General features: G+C 48.4%; 2 protein-coding genes across 2 annotated transcripts in view; one reads left to right on the top strand and one right to left on the bottom strand.

Moving 5' to 3' along the window:
* LOC128727554 (toll-like receptor Tollo) overlaps nucleotides 1–7136 on the bottom strand; it is a 35076-nt gene extending 27940 nt beyond the window's left edge. Inside the window, exon 1 of the mRNA XM_053821483.1 lies at nucleotides 6202–7136. Within this exon, the coding sequence (XP_053677458.1) occupies nucleotides 6202–7136 (935 nt within the window). The remainder of the gene's footprint in view (nucleotides 1–6201) is intronic.
* Nucleotides 7137–18527: 11391 nt separating this feature from the next.
* LOC128727545 (uncharacterized) lies at nucleotides 18528–19683 on the top strand. Its single transcript, XM_053821471.1, has 5 exons — nucleotides 18528–18564; nucleotides 18635–18734; nucleotides 18817–18948; nucleotides 19027–19412; nucleotides 19487–19683. The coding sequence occupies exons 1-5, from the start codon at nucleotides 18528–18530 to the stop codon at nucleotides 19681–19683; spliced, it is 852 nt and encodes a 283-aa protein (XP_053677446.1).
* The last annotated feature ends 3 nt before the right edge of the window (nucleotides 19684–19686 follow it).

Raw genomic sequence — 19686 nt, 5'->3', positions numbered from 1 at the left:
ACAAGGGCCGCACCGCGCTGTAACGTTTCCGGCGGGTTTTCGATGGTTCCAAGGCTGGGCGTTGTAATATCATTCAACTTTTGCCACTCCGACGGGTCGGCCCGTCCTGAGCCTGACAGCCGGCGTTCAGCCGCTTTAGGATGGTTTCCTTCGAAAGTGGGTTGCGCACAGCCCAGCGCGAAGGATTCGCTCGGATTTTTAATCGAGTTTGGGGGTGGGAAATAGTTTGCGAATTGTTTGCATCCAAAATGGGCCGGACGTTTGTTTGGTTGCTGGAGCTATTATGTAATTCATTGGGTTTGGTTTTGTTTTTGTTTTTAAAGTTGCAATAGCCTACCTGTCATCTTTGCAACGGTGAGAGCGATGACAGCTAGTTCGAATCTAGTTTGCGTTGCTATAGTTACCAACTGAAAGGATATGAGAGTTCCGTGATTATTTTCTACGATACTTACAAAACGATCATTTTTCTTAACTGATTTATGTGTTAAACTTCACAACATGCGTCTAATAATCGCTTATCGCTTCTCTGATTAGCATTGTCTCTCAATAGTTTTTTCTCTAATTTGAATACTAATTTCTACATCGTTTTTAAATAAATCTCTCAAGCAAACATGAAATATGAAAAGGATCAAAATAAAACATCTTCATCTTTGGGCTTAAATTTGTTGAATATTGTGTTTACCAGTCGCTAGCCTTTAGTTAACAGTGTCGAATTGATACGCGTTTCCTTCGTTATGTAATCCTTTATATTTATTCCAAGCCTTAACGACGTAGAACTAAGAAAAAGGGTTCAAACTAATCCCATCAGCAACGGCGCCTGGATTTTGCGCAGCGACAATAAAATTTCGCTACATCGCGCCCGCTCCCATCCCGGAGACGAAACGATCGCCTCGAAAACGACACTTTGCCAGTGCTTACCGATAATGAGGCCACATCCTTGATGCGGTATTTGTAATCTACCACGCCCCGCGTGAAGCATCGATAAAGCCCACTTACCGCCAAGGCGCGTCACCATACCACCACCACCTCCACCAGAAGCCGGATTATCATCGTGCATTATTTCTGCACAAACTTTCGCCATTATTCCCGGGCCCCACGGCGGCGCGCGCTCTACATTTTATCGGTCGGGCATCATCACCGCCCACCTCCTCCCCGAAATCCACTTCATTAGTCCCATTCAACCGCGCCAAAACCCCGGTCAGCCCCGCAACCGCACGCGCGCACACCAAAAACTGTCCCCATCCTGGCAGGACGAATCCCAGGCGCGCGGTTGCGATTGATTCACTCGACGATGATAATGATATTAATGTTTTGCTCCGGCAAACAGAGCCTCCCGGTGTGCTCTCGGTTTCTTCCTAAAGGCGCCCTTCCCGACTCCCACTCGAGAGGCTGAGGGCAAAAACCAAAACGTCACTTCCGCCATCATCATCGGCCGAATAGCAGCAGGCTGGGTGGAATTAATTCAAGCATCAAACCATGACAACAGTTGTGGGATCCAAAATTAAATATCTTCCGTGACTGGTAAGGGGGAGAGTGTGGGAAAGGAAGGGAAGGTGGGTATCCATGCCCACCCTCAGCTCGTCCTGTGCCGCCTGACGACTAACTTTTCTTCGAATCATTTGGCGTTAAGCCACGCTAGACACTCGGAGGATGGGATCGATCCAGTCCAGCCGAAATTCGCGTCCTGGGCGTGCTGGGGCGACAAACTCATCAGCCAAACGAAGGAAAAAATCACCCACACACAGGACCCGGGCTCCTGTCTATCGTCGATGGACCGTGGGGGAAAAACACAGCGAGAGAGAGAAAAAAAACACACACAGAAAGCAAGCCCCGGAATCGACGCGCTGCGCTAAATCCCTACATTCAAACAAGGGAAAAACAAGGGACGCTAAGAAGTGTCCTTGTTGTCTCGCGACTGCACGGACACCGCCGCTGGTGCATGACTTTTGTTTTCGCCTCCCCGACAAAGTTGGCTGCCTTTTGTCAATTCATTTAATCGGATCGCCCGCTGCAACGGCCACAGGGAACCGATGGGTGGCTTTTCTCTTCGAACGTCCGTTCCGCTGGACGGCCTTGAGCCACCCCCCGGGAAGGAAGGAAGGAAAAATTGTATACACAAAACCACCCTAGCAAGAGCCCGAAATGAAGAAGATTAATGTAATCAGATTATCGGCCGGGCTACTCGATTTGCTTCGTCAGTTTCGGTGGCAGGCGTCAGCTTGTCAGTGGAACGTAAATGGAACCGAAATCGGCGTTCGTCTTCGAGCGGAGACGTTTAATTGATACGGACAGTCGGACAGTCGCGCGAAAGGGGTTCGCTGCTTTGGTGGTGCTTGTGCCAAAATGAGTCATCAACTACGCCGAAGTGGTGGCCCCATTAAGCTGTTTTCGAGTGGAAGGATATGGGTTTCTTCTTTGCATGCTTCGTGGATGAATGAAGAGAACTGAAGCAGTCGGCTAAAGGTATCTGGGGCTCATAATTTTGCTTGCAAGTTGTCACCCGAAATTTGAACGACCCTTCTACTTAGGCAGGATAATCTCTTCTTGTCTCTTTTAAATTATCATTCTCATTTTGATAACTGAACTAGATGTGTATCTTTTCTTTCTTGAATCAGCAGCGTGTCTGATGTAACTACAACTTAATTTCTAGATTATTTCATGATTTAATTTCAACAGCAACTCAATTTCTTTGTTTTAAACGAACTTAAGCTTGTTGGGCATAACCGTTCAATTTTTAACGGCAATTTGGACTGTAAGATGTGTAAATGTGCCCCTTACACGACCCCAAAAAATCAATACCCCCATCCCAGCAAAAACCATCACGATCGCTCGATGAAGTCCAGTTAAGCGATCGCTAGCAGAAAGGAAGAAAAATCGTACCCTTTCTTCCACATAATAGCTAATAATAAGTGCAGCTGATCGTGATTACGTTCGAAGCTGCACGGGCGTGCTGAAAACAAGGTGGTCCTCCCGATCTCGGCGCTTCCTTTCTCGCGAACGGAACCGAACGTCGATGACAGAGCCCCAGAACGCCGGGCCCGTTGGTAGGTTGGTGGCATAATCTTCATCGTCGTGCCCGGCAGGATCGCGTCGATACCGCGATCCGGTTCGATTTTGCTCACGGTTTACCCACGGATCGTGCACAGGGCGCACTCGCATAAATGGACAAAAATTGAACCCACCGTGGCCGGGGACGAACGGTGTCGAAGACACGCTGAAGATGGCGCGCGATCGCGTCCCAATCGGACAAGTCGGGAAACGGGCTGTGGAGGAAGATCACCGAAAGCAAACCAACAACAACAAAAAATGTATGTCTGCCTGCAACGAAACGAAAACATAATGTCGATGAAAATCGATCGATAATGATAATGCACAAATCTGGCAATATCTCGCTCATGCCGCCGGAGTGCAGTGAGGGAGTTGGGGCCCCGTTTTGCACTCCCTTTTCTGGAAGGGGAAGATTCAGTAGGGTTTCAACGAGGACAACGATGAGGCTTGTCGTCGCGAAACTCCCGGCAGTAGCCTGGCGCGTTCGTGGATGATTCTCCCACCGCGTGTGCGCGCCCACGATGGTGCCTCGAGAAAACCACCGAGCAGTCGAGATTAAGATATAAGCATCGACCGAAAAGCGGGTCACAAGCGGAGCGAAGGGAGAATCTTCTTTCCCGCGGGTGCTGCGCTCTGTACACACGGGGAAAATGAAGAGGAAAACTCACCTCCCCCGGGCAGCGTCCTGAGCAAATACAACACGAAAGCACGAACTGATAAATTTCGCGAACGCGGGCATAAATTGCCGGAAGATCCGCAAAACCCCACGAAATGGCTGGTTGCGATCACCGCGCTGGGAGAGCGAGAGAGAGAGAGAGAACGCGAGAAAGCGAGAAGCCATGGAAACGCTACGAACGTGAGCCTGCGATCCGTAGGTCGAGGAATTCATTTAAAATTCCAATCCATCGGCCCGGTCTGGAGCGTGGAGATTGGCGGGTTCGGTGCGACACGGTGGCGAATTATCGGATCGAATATGATCGCTACATCGTGTCGTGGTGGCGGATGCACGCCCGGTAACGATCGTCCTTCTGGTGTGCAGCCGTGGGTGCCCCCATTACACGGAGGGGCCAGATCGTGGCGATTTGGGAAGCGTTATGAATGCGCGTGAGCCAGCAAAGCAATCGGAAGGAAGCGAAATGGTGTACCGATCGACCACGCGATAGCGATACGGTTTGGGATTAATGTTCTGGCTACTATTACAGCTTACGTGGACTTACTACTCAATATTTTGGTGGCTTTAGTAGTGCCTCTACGAGTGGGTGAAATATTTCAGTGAAACATTTCACCCATGAGTTCAAACTCCCAATCAGAGGTAGCTCGAAGCAGTGCTACATGTAAAAAAACATCCAAATAACTAATTTTAGAGACAGCAAAAGGATGCACACATTCATAGAATATTTCCTGCCATACTCCACGTCACTTACAAACCCTTCCGTTTTTTTCTTCCTCTTTCCAGACATGACATGGCGCACGCTGCTGGCAAACGCTGTAAGTACTGTGTTTTTACTGCATTCCTAAAATATACAACCGCTTCGTGCATGCAAACAAAATCGAACAAGCACCGCCTAACCGCCCACAGTGGTTTTCGTACCGGAATGCAGGCAAACATGCAGCTGCCTCGGGGATCTTACAAAAATACCCCAAAAGCAAACGCGTTTGCTCGAATCGGACACCGAGAGTCGGATTCGCTGCTCATCAAAGTTGGCTACGCCCGCAAGAAGTGCACCGATTCGGTAATGCAATGCAAACACCGCACACACAGAGGCACACAGACACACATACATTTTTACTGTCTCGCGCGCGGGAAGCGCATGGTCGCATAAATATGCATAAGTGAACGAGAAAGTCCGATCTCGGGAATGCTCAGGCCACGGTGTATCCTTTCAGAAGAGGCCACCCTCAAACCCAGCCAGGTGTACCGACCGCCGCACGGTTTATCTCGAGTCCCTTTAGCGATAGGCGGGAGAATTTGGTTTAACAAAACAAAAAACACACCACCCAATTCCGTCCGTTCAAAAATCGTGCCACTAGCAAAAGGACAGCCACCAAAACGCCAGGATGGGAGGGCCAACCTACCACGACCGACCAGAAATCTGCGTTTTACAGGCATCCATAGAAAACCACGCGCGTAAGGTGCACTGTGCAGCAACATGAGAGAAACTTTTCTCACTGCCAGCATTCCTGCGGATTCACTCGCGCGTGCCTCCCCCCAGAGGGTGCACCGTGACCCAGGGCGGTATATTGTGCGGTTGAGAAGGCAAACGAATTTTTGGGGTGGATAATACCCGACCACGTGGAATACCCCGGTGCGGTGCGGAAACTATTTTGATTGTTTTAATTAAAGCCAGCCGTTGTTTGCCGGCCGTGTGGTGGTGGTGGGGCTTTTTTTTTCACCCACGCACACACAAAAAACCCCCTGCTGTAGCTGTGGCTTCATTCGGGCGTCAAAGTTGATGGTTATGCGGATGCGTTTGTGAGGTTAAATTGCAAAATTATTACGAATTACGAAAGCTCCCGAAACCTTTATTGTTTGCGTGGTGGTTTCAAGATCACTATAGTTCGGTTAGGAGAAGAAAAAAAAGGGGGTGCTAATGCTATAACAACAAAGCACGTCCTCCAGCGCAACGGGAGTAACGACTCAATCTTACGTATAAATGAGGTATCAAATATCACTACTAACTAGCACCTGCCGGAACGTTGCTAGTACACCGGTTCTCTCTCTCTCCTCAGGCTGTTCACTCGCAACAGCGTGGACTGTTTGTAGAACAAACAAGCACGCCGCTTGGCTCGCAAACACCACGTGGCCCGCTAGAGCCACGTTCGTGCGCGGTTTTATTTACAAAACATTTGAATAGTTCCCACACCGTCGGATGCGCTTGCAAGAAAGCGCACACACACACACACACAGCTGGCCATGAGCCCTTTTTTTGTTGTGCATCCGGTGTTTGGCAATTACCAAGCCGTTCGAGACTTGGTTTCAACAACTAACTGCCCGTCCGTCGGCGAACTGGACACCTGCAGTTGCATTCCGCCGCAGGTTCCGGTGCATCGTCGTGGACGGATTTCTCGCCCCCGGTCGGTTCCATTTCCCGGAGCTTGGCTTTCACAGCGGCTCGCAAGGATGCAGGCCGGGGGTGTTTTTTCCGAGCTTGCCGAGCCGCGATGAGAACGCGCCGTCTGTGAGCCGCTTTGTCCGAGCGCTGTTTTGACAGGTGGCTGTCTTTCTCTGGCGCCTCGGGTGTAGTAGTCGTTGCCATGGTGCTGGTAGTAGTAGGCGCTGGTGTCGCGAGTGTGTGCTCCCCATCCACGTCGACGGCGAACATCTTGGCGAGGGCCTTATTTACGACGATGACGATTGGTTTGAAGCGATCTTTCAACTTTTTAAAGGCGAATTGGAGCGGTTTGTGTTGCAGGATCAGCTTCATAGACGGTTGTTCGGATTGGAACAGCTTCGAAAAACCGTGTGGCCAGGGCGCGTCGGCATGCTTTTCTTCATACTTGTCGCCATGTTTGTCAGTGTGCACCGACTGCAGGATATACTCGTCGGAATTCCTTGCAAAGTCTCCAGGCCACTCCATTGCTTTGTGTTTCCGTTGCTCTTCAGGCTTGTGATGATCGTCGGGCTTCGCAGACTTCGCAGAAGCGTCACTCTCATCTAACTTGCTGGTTTTGGGAAGCTTAGGATCGGATTCAGCGTACTTCGGACTGGAAGTAGCCTTACTGACGGATTTAAACTTCTCATAAGCAGCCCACTCCTTTTCCAGCTCATGATCGTCTTTTTTCGGTTTACCTTCAACTTCCGTCGTTTTCTGCTTGGCCAGCTTAGCTAGCAGCTTTTCAATCAACGATATCTCGGACGATTCAATACTGCCCGGCCATTCGTCCTTCTCGAAGGCTTCCTTTTTCTTATCAATCATATTCCGTTCCAAGTGTTTTTGTTTCTCTTCGTCTTCCTTCGCTCTTTCGTGCTTCTTCTCGGTCGGTTCATCCTTGTACCAGGGAGACGGTTCCATATCCTCGTGGCTATGCTTGGAAGATTTTGCAGATTTCCTGGCCTCCTCTCCAGACGAAGGAATCTTCGTTGTCATTTTAGTACCCTCACCGGTTTTCACTGTGGGTTTTGCCTTCTTTTCAGCTTGCTTCTCATCTTCCCAGCCCCACTTCGCTTCGTAACTGTGGCCCGAATGCTTCCCGTGATCCTTTTCTTCCGCGTCAGGTTCACGTGAATCTTTCTTGTCACCGCTCTTGGCTATCTCCACTGATTTACCGGCTGATTCCGCTGATCCAGGGCTGTCAGCTTTCTTCCTAGCTTCTAGTCGCATTTTATTGCGCTCCTCTTTGAGTTTTCTTCGGAACTCTCTCCGTGAGTACAGCCACTTCCTAGCAAGTCCGTTATTATCCCCCTCGGTTGTGGGTGGTTTCGTAGAGGTTCCATCACTTAATTTCTTCACATTTGTGGACTTCTTCGCAGGTGCTTCTTCGCTCGAAACCGGATCAACCGGAGGGAGTCGTTCCTTTTTGGGTTTTTGGGGCCGTTTTCGCATCTTCTCGTCGCTATGTTCGTCCGATTCCAAACACACCGCACTATCGGGGTCAAACGGTGGCTTTCGATCTCGATCCACCGACGTATGGCCACCACAAACCTCACACACCTCAGCACAATCGGGTCCTTCACACACGAACCTTATGACACACCGGTCACAGGGCTTCCGTTCACCCTTGGACGTTCGTTCGGTCGTGAACAGGAACCCCTCCGGTTTTCTCGCGGCCACAAACAGCTGCGGATTGTCCGCTATTTTAAGGTACACCTCAAGTGGCTTCCGGTGATGGTCATCCGACATCTTCCGGGTATCTTCCCCGCTGTGGCCGCTCCATTCGCCGGTACAGCTCGCGTTCCACCACAGCAAGGTTAAGGCTAGCCGCTTCCACATCGTGTGCCACAGTTGCGCCACTGATCCGCGTCCGATTGCTAGTTTCGGTGAAACCATGCACCACCCAGCGTTTTATCACCTTTCGCGCGGTTAACCACAAACGAACGGTGGCTACGTCAGTCAAATTGAGACCCGAACCAAGCTCACTCTCGGTTACGTGATGTTTGGCTTATACCGCCGGGTTTAAGTAAACTCTCCGACCAAAAGGGCGGGTTTCCGTTTTTCCAGCAGACGTGCGTGTGTCTGGAATGTGTTTTTCTTTTTCTTGTTTAACTTGAAACCCAACACCCTGTCTCTGGCCACTCCTGCACGTTGCGTAAATCCGATGAAGCAAACCTTCCACTACTCCACGAATTCTAAAACAACACCGTTTCCTGGTGGTTCTAGCAGCAAAGCCGTGCCATTTCCTATTTTGAGCTGTCCGGCCACATCGCTACATAAGTACTCACCGATGCCACCCAGTCGGATCGGAAAAACCGCAAGGATGTCCGCGCGGATCCCGACCGCGTAACCCAGCTGCTACAATGCCCGGGACTAGCGCTACACGTAGATGGCCTGCGTAATGGGCGAAGTGTAAGAAAAACTTTACCCATTTCGATGGAAATTGGTGCAGCTGCAGATGGGACACATCCTGCGAAGGTGTCCCAATCTACACGAGAGCCGCACGACTCGGGGACTCCGAGACAGTAAGGAGATGTAGGAAAAACAGACACACACACATTCCCACATCACTGCACGGTGCACGTACACGACCGTGTGGCCCAGCTGATGCGCAAAGTGGGGAACCGAATTTACGCCAGGACCGCTAAAAGCTTCTGGTTATTGCGAAGTTACCGAAGGACTTTGGCCACCGAAAGTGCTACACGAGTTCGATTAATGGCCCCGAACAGTAAGTAATTGCAGTAAATCAGAGCACAATGGCTTCGATTTAGTTACCGCTTTGGTGCTGGTTCCGGGCGTTCGAGGGTTTCGGTCTGCTTGCTCCTATTGGAGACTAGTTTCGGTCAGCAATGGGCCTTAGAGGCCTAGAACATCCGCATTGTCGTAAGGCATGATGCATGGGAACGCGGACTTGTAGGCAGTTTCTAGAAGCAAAGATAGCAGAAGCAAAAAAGTATACAGGATGCAATATTATGGTCGACTACAACTGTCAAAAATGGGATCTTTTTTTTTGGGAAACTGTCATGTTTTTCTGCTGACAAACCTAAAACAAAGTAGACAATGGATTGTCTTTTGCGCCATTTTGCTTACGAATTTTGATATTCAATTATTCGTAGTATTTCCTAAAAGAAGCCAAAAATATCAAAACACTCGTGCTATTCTACGCTCGAAGGCCCATTTATTTGTACAGCCATGCTTCCAAGACCACACGCAGGTTTATGTGTGTGTATCGGCCGTATAAAACATTCCCCGGAATGCATCTGCGGCCTCGAGGCCATGCACCCAGACGCGGATCACCGTCGACGGCCCGACCGCTCCGACGCTGTCTCGCATTCCACTCATTCATGCAAAAATTTTGCCAAACTTTCAAATTTATTGTCGCCAACTTCCACGACCGGGCGCGTTTCCGATTTCCAACCCAACCGGCGGTCTTTTGCTAAAAATATAAAACCCCCACCATATGCTACCGCCCGGGCGAACCGGAGTACCGCGGACCAATTATCAACGGGTGGTATCGTGGTGATGAGTGATCTATGCCGGCCCATTTCGTGCTACTGTGCCTCGCTCCATCCGCCATCAGGACAACCTCGCACGGTCCGACACCGATTTTTCCCGGCCCTTGCGTGACGAACGCACCGGGACCAATTAGTTGGGGCGGGCTCTGTGGATGTGAAACTCTCCCCATCGTCTCGGCGATGGAGCAAGCGCAAGCAAAAAAGAAAAAAAAGATAATCCCTCAGCCACAGAGCGCCGGGAGTTTGTAACGCGTGGTGACATCAAAGCGCAAACCGAGACCACGGTGGCAAAGCATATTTTCTGCGCTATTTATACAAAGTGCGGCGCATAATTCTCGCACGCAACGGTTCCCTCGAAAGAGTGAGAAGATGCTCTTATTGCCTTGTGCCGTTGTGCGTTTTCGGTTGGTGCAACGAAAGTGCATCTGACGTGCAGCCGTGCAACTGGATCGTTTTTTTTGGGAAGCCATGTAGTCCGCGAAACCCGCTCGCAAGAACGGCAGAAGGAAGCAGGTAATTAGCTGCGAAACAAATCATTCTACCTCGTCAAAGTCGAGGTCAAAGTTCGTGGCTTCCGTGGTAATTAGACGGTGGCGGTACGCCGGGAGTTTCTTCTCCCAGGAGAGTACGCCAAGCCCGTCCTGTCTTGTTCGAGGAAAATCGGCTAAGCGCCAGTTCTCGTCAACCCGCGCTACCGATCGGTTCAGGATGGCTAAATTTAGTCCCCACGCCCCAGCCTCACCGATTTCTCGGCAACTTCTCTCAGCCCCTTTTTGTTCCCTTTTTGGTAAGCGCGAGAACGCATGTTCCGGATCACCGTAGCCGTGACGGGTGGTGCAAACGGGCGGTTCCAAAAGGGCGACAAAAGAAATTAAAAAGCGCACACGAGTGTGTGGTCCATCTGGGCGACGTCTTTGATCTGACATGGTACTGTCAGGTCCCATTTCTCGATGCCGGCGAAAGCGGCAAATGTAAGAATCAAGCCAACCCGGTTACACCTCCGTCGGTGGTGTCCCGAAGCTGACATCTCGCAGCGAAGTGACAAACCTAACCTCACAAACTGTTCTCTCGTGCGTGAACGGTGTGTGTGTCCCTTTAGGGTTTTTTTTTTCTAATTCTCAGCGAGAACAGACAAATCGAACCATCCTTCAAACGAATAGCAACGCATTCCGGGAGCATTTTTTCCTTTCAAATTCACGCCTCAAACAGGCCGGTAAAACCCCAGGCCACATTTCACCGCAATCGATAAGGAAGTAATCATACACACGCCCCCCTCTAGGTAACCCCCAGGTCCTGTTTCCCCACCGTGTCCTGTGGGTGGTGATGGCTCGCTTGAACGATTGCGTCCTCCCAACCGTAACCGACGGCCCCACCGCAGGATGCAGCACACGACGGAGGGCTTTTATGAGTTTTCCACCGAAAGCTATTATCCTTTTTTTATGGAATTGCTCGTACCGGGCAGCCTGGCAGCGCGATTACGAGCGCGATTGGAAAAGTGATCTGTTCTGCTGGTAACTGCGACTGCGTGTGTGTGTGGCTGATTTTTTTCCTCCTTCTCTTTAAACGTAATTTACGGGTAAAATAGCCTTTCGAACTGCACCGTTGCGGTAATGGGAGTGAATTAGTAATACGTCTTTATCGTTCCTCCCACTCCCACTCATAATCCAATATGCATGCGAGGCGAATGCAGAAGGAAAATGGGTGGTTATAAAACACCACCGTTTTCCGTGACCCACTTTCCGGTTTTTGCCAAACGTCGTGAACCGCCGACGGCTAATTACTGGAAGTGGATGAGCGCCCGGGCGACCGCCAGCGCATTATCAATCGTTCAACTCCCGCGGAAAGTTGCCGCTTTTCATCGACCCGCAGCGTGTCATAAATCGTGCACGAAATTTTTCCTTGATTGGAAATGGCCGACGCCAAAATGTTGGCGCTTTATGAGCGAGTGGTGTGCATTGGGGGCCGTAAGGATGTCCGGCGCCGTTCGTGAGGGTGAATTTTTGCTGCGAGTTTTCGTGAGCGTTAGTACGAGCGTGGTTAAGCACATAAATGATCGAATTACATAAATCACGATAAATCTGGATCACAGAAGGATATGTCAAATGACATATTGCTCATGGAGTTTCCCACGTGAGCCTTCTTATCCTATCAAGGACTCCGGTTCACAAAACATTCGCAATCATTCGTTTTTATTCCATTTACAAGCGCATAATTACACCCTCGTTCAGTGCAATTAAGAGGAGCATTTTGTAGTACCTAATGGGGTGTCTTCTGGGATCCTTTTTCGTAAATGCAATAGGAAAAGTTTTTGTTGGTCCTTTCGAAGGAAAAAAAAGCCACCGGTGTCGGTATCGGTCTTTACTATCTCCCCGAAAACAGCTTCTTACGATATCTTCGTAACCGGGCGAACTACACCGCCAACTTGTACGAACTACAACTTCTCAGATCTCCGTGTTGCAGCAACTTCCCGGCGTTCTCATAACACCGAAGATGTCTACAATACGTCGGTGGCGCTGAAACGCGATGGGTTTCAAAAATTTATACCAAAAAGTAACATGAGCCCCTTTTGTACATGCAACCCGGGTAAAAGTATCTTTTTCCGTTAGTTTGGCGGCAAACTTTCACCTGGCCCGGGTAACACGATAAGTTTTAGCAGGTTAAAATTCAATCATGCAAATGTTCACCAGCCCTCAGCGATAAGGGCCGAGGGGTTGTACTGGAAAAGGATGTAAAAGTTGCCTCACCACCCACATACACACGATGGTGGTGTGATTTTTCTTATCATTTTCGGGAGCATATTTCGTACGCTGTTCAAATTATTTCGGCTCATCACATATTCGGCGCACTTGCGGGAAGCAAAGTTTTCGTTCTATTCAGTGAAATTATTTCAATCAAATATAAAACCACACACGCGTGTGTTTACCTTCACGAAGCGCCTAGAGCCATGGTTCGTTCGCCTGGACGAGTCATTTTGTATGACTCCATCGCCAGCGTGTGTCTCGTTAGCTCGTATCAAGGAGCAGCACTGGTATACAGCTTTCTCGGCGTTTCACGTGCTCGCCGGAATGGGTGGCCTTACCCTGGTGCAGGATTGCTTCATCGGCGGCCGTAAGAATCCACCCGACACTGTAATTAATAAATTATACGGTCGGCTTAGAGCGACGGCAATAATAGGTTCCTCTTTTGGGATCCCTTTTTTGTTCTAATTACTATTTCCAACTCAGCAGCCATCCCCGCAAACGTGTGACACTCGATCTATCACGAAACGGATTTGCTCCGCACCGGAACCACCCCGTTTGGGGTGGCATTTGTAAAGATTTGGTCCATTGGGTGGTGTTCGTAGTCTTAGGGAGCATAGATAAAATGTTTCCACTCACGTACACGCGCGTCAGTGTGGGAGATGTTTGCCGGAGACTAATCCCTAGCCAAGATCACAATGTTCCGGAGACAGCCATAAAGAATGTCTACGCATTAAGTTGATCCTAAAAATTTTCAACCTTCTTTGTTCTCTTTTGCTTATTTCGGAAAGAGCCTTTTTTCTCGAAATTTTCCCATCTAGCAGGCGCCATTTCCATGGCAATTGTTCATAATCCGCCCTGCACTGCTTCAGTGGAATCCTTAAAAAAAAACAAGGGAAAGGATAGCATAAAAACTATCTATTTATTATGGCTAAAAATAGCCCACCCCCCTGCCGTACGCCGTTATGTTTGATGCGCCCATAACGCCGCCGTTTGTCGCATGCTTTTCGGACGAATCTAATTTTCCGGCCGCTTATTATAGACAAACACACAACGCCCCCGGCCATTTCGTTTCGAACTTTATGCACCGCAATTTGGTGCTTCCCGAGCGGAAGGATATTGGCGGGTGAAAGGAACGTAAACACCACCACCAGCGAGACCCGGCCGGTGGCGTTATTACGTTACAGGGTTACGGTTCTTCCGGTCGCAGCTCGGAAAACTCATTCCGGCTGGAAAGTCCTTTCGGCCCAACGCACGCCGGTTGCCTACATTCGGGCGCATTACGACGAAACAAAATGTGCACGCACTCACTCGCTGTGGGAGCATAAGTAAGGATTAGAAAGCGTTCCTTGCGTTGATCCGTTGCTGCTGCTGCTGGCCCACCTCCCGCACCATGGCTGCAGGGTCAACAGCCTACCGCTTGGACTCGGGGGTGGTGGAAAACCCGGAAACATAATCCGCAACCCGAAAGCGTGGCAACGAAGGAAAGGCATAGATTTTATTGTACACCCAGACGTTGGCTTTATTTTTCGGGCATTTCTTTCTTCATCCCTGTTTCATTTATTTGCCGTATATTTCCGCCACCGAACCTGGCCGCCGCGCTTACTCGGTCAAGATTCGCGATTGGCCAAATCAGACGACGGTGACGTCGGGAAAACCCTCCCAAAAACCCGGCGGTGGCTCCGGATGCGTGTTGCAGCGTACCCTAAGCCACATTATCGCCCTCGTCAGTATCATTCCGTAACGGTTATTACCACGACCCCACTCGTGTTGGATGGTGAGGGGGAGGAGGGGAGAGAGACCGACCCACCAAGCTGAAGTTAAAGTTTTTTTTTTTTGCAATTCTCCCGCCGCCCACCATCACAATGGACTCTCGACAAGCGAAGGATATGTTGGGACTTATCCTTTTCAACGGGAGGCAAAGGAAAACAAAAACGACGTTGGCATTTTCCGTCGAGCCTGTTTCAAACCGATGCCGCCGGTCGGTCATACATCTGCTGCTGTGGGGAACCGAACTGGGGGTTGGTTCCGTGCCGGATCCCATAACAAGCTGCTTCTATTAAATTATTTATTGGCTACTTCGGTGCCGCCGTGAACGGTCCCCAAGCACACGCTTCCATTGTCGGGGTCGCACCTCGGGTGAAAGGAGCGTGTGCGTGTGTTTATGTGTGTGTGTGTGTGTGTGTGTGTGTGTGTGTGTGTGTGTGTGTGTGTGTGTGTGTGTGTGTGTGTGTGTGTGTGTGTGTGTGTATTGCCATCCTTAACCACCCACATCCAAAACCCTGCTGGCAAGAAGCTGTACAGGAACCACTCGAAGGGTAACTCGTATGCGGCCGCAGCCTGCTTCCGGTTGTAACCTCCGACGCGGGTGTTTTTTTTTCTCCGTTTTGCCGCATCCCCGTTTTTCCCGACGCTCTCGGCACGGGCAGGGCAAATGTTTGCCAAATTTCACTCGAGGCACTCGTTTTGGCGCTACCTTCGCTGTTACCATTACATTACCGTCTTAGCGTACTTTAGCGTTTTTACACCTCGTAAAATGCCCGATTCGTCTCGGGGTTTGTTTTTATTCGGCCCACATTCTCTTGTTTTCTTTCTCTTTCACACCCTCCGAAAACAAAGCGAAAACGCACGAAAGTCGCTAAAAAACACATATGAACCTTATTTTTTCCCCCTTATTTCGTATCTCGATTTCGCACCATCTCTCCCGCACACGTGGGTGTCGGTGTGAATGCGATTCTAAGCAAACGGTCGATGGGTGAAGTTTAGTGTCCCCGCGAAATTGGAAGACCATCTACCGACGACGGAGATGGGTGCAGAGCACCCGACGTGAAAATGGGGCACAAAGCGAGCCAGGCGTAATGATAATTTATGGAAATGTGATTTCTCTGTTTATGTGATCACTTTTGAATGGGGCGCATTCCCAACTTGCACATTGATGTTGTGTGGAACCCTCCCAATCAAAACGGAAAGGGCATGGGCGAACCAAACTCTTGCGCTCCTTCCGATCAGGTGAATCAACGGAAGAATTTTGTTTTGTTTCGCCACCTCTTCATCCTACCATGCTTGCTCTCAGTGGTTTTGGAAACAATCGATTGGTTATTTGTTATGCCAATAAACTATTCATAAGTTGAAATAATGACTAATGAAAAAGTTTCGTTATTCAGAGACGGCATAAAGGTTTATGTTGCGGATCTGGAAGAGCGATTAAAGCAATGATGAATCAATGCTGCAGTGCAAGCTGGATTTAAGCAACTGCCAATGTTATCATATCTTCTTCTTCTTCTTCTTCTTCTTTACTAAGGTTTTAACACGGTACGATGCAGAAGTCCAGCTACCTGGGCCCTCCTGTATTAATCCGTGTTCTGACTCCACTCAACCTTAGTAGTAACTAGGACCGGCAACTAAAGGCCATAAGTCCAATGTTATCATATCGAAAGGAATTTTTTGCTCATATCATCCCCTGATTTTTTTTCTGTATGCACCCTTGAGTGCATGGGCCATGTTGTATGCACTTTCAGGATAGATACTGGCCCGAAAGAATAACGTTTGAATTTTTGAAACGAATATGCTTGTACTTTGCGAGCGTGCTCCGTTCGAGATGGGCTTTTTAATTGTAAAAATAAAAAAATAAAGCAGAATTAGATTATTTAAAGAATGAGTAAAATTAATTAGTCATCTTTTCACTCAACAAAACACCAAATAATCTTATTTTAGTAAAAAAACATATATTTATATTATATTGAGTTAGCACGGCGTCCATTTGACGCATGATCTGTCAGGCAACGTAAACAATCGAATACGTCAAAGTTTGTGTGGAGTTTTGTGTTCAATTGTTTTGGTTGGTACAAGTTCTTGGAAAAGGCGGTGATATTTTTCATTCAATATCGTAAGGAATCATTTCTTCCATTGCAGATTACAATTGTTTACTTCAAAGAGTAATGGTGTGTACTTAAAAAACTGAGCTTTAAAATAATTTCACTATGGCTTAGACTACGCTTTGTAGACGCACGATTTGCGCACAAATCACAACCACCAAATCTAGATGAATGTTTTCATCGGTTATTTTTATCGTGTTTCATGCAATTGCAATCGTCCGTTTCCGTGGTATACTACTGATATTTAATCTCCCAAACTGGAGTAAATATTTGTATTCATACTTAAATCCCAAGTGAAAGACATCTCTCAAAAGTTTACTATATACGTATTGCTTGATTCATCGTCGTAATATGACGTAGTGAATAATGTGGGGTAGCCAAGGCAATGCAAATATCCTTCAGATGCTACGATTGAATGAGACAACGTAATAGTGTGTTCCTTAATAACGAAAGAAACCGTGCGATACTCTTTTTCTTATTACGTTAAAACAAATCCCAACATACGGCCTAGCTATGCAGGTAAACTATTGCACATAAAAATGTCCTACAGTATGATTTTTGTCAACACTGATTGTTTGTTTTAGTCGAATAATGACAACATTCAAGAAACAGAAGCAAACATACTGTGCCAAACGAAGCATGAAGTGAACACCAAAGAGAAAGGCATATGCGAGGATGTGCCAACAATGGTCAACAACCGTCTTTCAAATACTGGATCTGAAAATTTAACCTACAACGAAAGTGTGTACCACGAGGCTAAGAAATTGCCGCCAATAACCTATACTGAGTATTTTATGCGAAAATATAGAAATGAGGTTAGAACAAATTCAATGACTACCGCCCGTTTAGCTAACCACTTTCTTTTGCCCAAATGTTGCAGGCTCCGGTTAGAACACATGGATATTCATCCTATGGACGGATGCGGCCGTACTATATACCACATCGAACTCGAACGAAAAGTGAGAGCTCCGATCCCTCTAACTTATCGTTACTTCGGGAGGGGCTTTTATATGGTAATTTAAACACGCCCTCTACTACCCCATCGAGCTCGACGATGTCGTCCGTAATGATGGAAACGTGCGAACCAACCGGAGCTATGATGGACATTTCTATGAATACGTCGGGGACGAGCGGAGTACGGTTGAAGACCCCTGTTGTTTTGTTGAAAAAGTCCAGCTCTCTCGAGAACATCCGCGTGGTGGATAACTCATTCGAACGTTCACAAAACTCACACGAAATGGAGTTCGTTTCTAGTCGTATACAGAAGCTGAAAGTGCAGGAATAGTTTCTTTGAAACAACTGCCCAAGCCATTGTCTTAGCTGCAATCGAGTCAACGTGATTAATACCCTTCACGAAGTATTTTGTCTGGAACCGATTCAAAACAACCAGTAGTAGGTACTTGTTCCAAGAATCAGTTCCAGTGTGTATATAACTAAACCGAATCAAACATTGGACTGTTTGCGATGATTGTTGGGAGTTTGTTCCTTCGAAACAATTGCCCATGCAGTTGTCTTAGCTGCAATCGAGTTAACGTGATTAATGCCCTTCCTGAATTATATTCCTCTGATTCAAAAAAAGAATTATAAACGTAATGCTGTAAGTCAGCAACCGATTCGAAACTACCAGTAGCAGCAACTTGTTCCGAGAATCCGTTCCAACGTGTATATAGCTAAACCGAATCAAACCATGGAACGTTTCCGATGATGGCCCTGCGAATAGGAATTAGTCAAAAGTGTTACAACATATAAGAACTGCATAGAAAAGCCTGATTTTACCGCGTGTATCATCCTACATGCTAAATAAATGTCATGACAAGGAACACACCAGCCCTGGTAGAGCCTCTCTGAAAGAATTTAAACGTCAAGGATCACCGAGACCTTTCCTGATAGGAGCTGCCAATTCTGCGCATGTGGCAGACATCACGTTTTGCCAATCAGCTGCTAAGCGGGCGGGTTTTGTCTTGAAATATCAATAAACCGACGACCAGTTCAACGGAATAGCGTCACGCGACATAACAAAATCGTTCGCTGATGATCGAGCGTCCTTATCGCGTCTGGGATCTTGAGCGAACAACAAACCATGCTCCTAAAATCGCCAGTCTTGACGCTTCCGTCTCGGCGTACCGTGTGCTTGTAACATGCGAAGCCGATTGTAGAATTTGGTTACCCGTACAGTACACGGATTAGTGGTTTAGGGGTTTTCGCGAACCGTGCGTGTTTGATTTGTAAGTTACAAGGGTGCATAATAAGTTAAACGCGATGCGAGGATTTAAAATTGCCACGTTTCTTCTTGGAGGTTTGTGTTTCGGTGCGTTACGCTGATGAGTTTTTCATCCAATTTAAGCTTGCATCTTTCTACTTGACAGTCTCGCAAGTTTGGGCAAACTGTCCAGTAGCCACGAAGCACTACACAACCCTTGGATGTGAACCAAGCGTGGAACTCACCGAGCAAGGATGCCCTCGTTGGTAAAATTGTGATCGTGTTTTTTTTTCACGAGTCTTTCGAAGCTTCCACTCGTCCCAAAAATAACTCCCAACACCCTTTCAGGTTCAACTGCTCGACGCTGGAGAACCGCGCAAGTGATAAGTGTTATCTGTACGGCAAAGCGTACAAACTGCACGATCACGTACCGGACGAGCAGATTAAATCGTCCTGCCTGGCGCTTTGCACATGTCTAATGTTGGTGCATCGCAACCCTTCACGAGCCGTGGGGCAGTATCATAACTAATGTGTGTTTAACCCCCTCCCTTAATCTAGGAACTCACAGCGGGGCATTGCGGAGTTCCACTGCGCCCACATCGACTGTCCGGAGTTCCTGACACCGCACCGGGCTGGTTGTGTGCGACAGTACCGTATGAACGATTGCTGTTCGGCCATGCAGACATGCGGTGAAAAGCGCGCCAATTTGCCCCGCTGCACGGTGGGCAGGGTTTCGTACTACGAAGGTGAAAGGATGCACTTCTCGAGCGATCCGTGCATGACCTGCATATGCACGCGGAATTTCAACGCAAGTGATCCTTTTTCGCAAGCGAAATGCTACACCAACAAGTGCGCTTTTGAGCTGATATCGCCGTCCGTGCTAGCAAACGGGGCTGCACCGGTATATTACGGCACCCGATGTTGTCCCTGGGAATGGAGATTGCGTAAGTAACGAAGGGCGTATTATTCGCCTGGAACCAATTGAAAACCCGCCTAATAAAACCCGGTTCTACTGCAGCTAAACCGGAGGATCGCATTGCACAACTGAACGGCCAAAGCTTGCCCGAAATGGAAACGACTGAGCACAAATGCCGCTACGGTAATCTAACGTTGAACGTTGGTGAATCCTTGACGCCGGATGTGACATCGGTGGGGATTTACGAGTGCTTCTGTGCCATACCACCGATGGTCCATTGTACTTTGACGACCGCGTGAAGA

Source organism: Anopheles nili, chromosome 2, assembly GCF_943737925.1.
Source record: "Anopheles nili chromosome 2, idAnoNiliSN_F5_01, whole genome shotgun sequence".
Lineage (NCBI taxonomy): Eukaryota > Metazoa > Arthropoda > Insecta > Diptera > Culicidae > Anopheles > Anopheles nili.
The sequence above is the reverse complement of the archived record's forward strand: the minus strand, read 5'-3'. Positions and strand labels throughout refer to the sequence as shown.

What these genes read in the sequence shown, in the direction of transcription:
- LOC128727545 (XM_053821471.1), top strand. Translation starts at nt 18,528, where the DNA reads ATGCGAGGATTTAAAATTGCCACGTTTCTTCTTGGAG. An exon ending in GAGCAAGGATGCCCTCGTTG is followed by an intron (nt 18,735 to 18,816) that starts GTAAAATTGTGA and finishes ACACCCTTTCAG; the next exon opens with GTTCAACTGCTCGACGCTGG. An exon ending in TCCCTGGGAATGGAGATTGC is followed by an intron (nt 19,413 to 19,486) that starts GTAAGTAACGAA and finishes GTTCTACTGCAG; the next exon opens with CTAAACCGGAGGATCGCATT.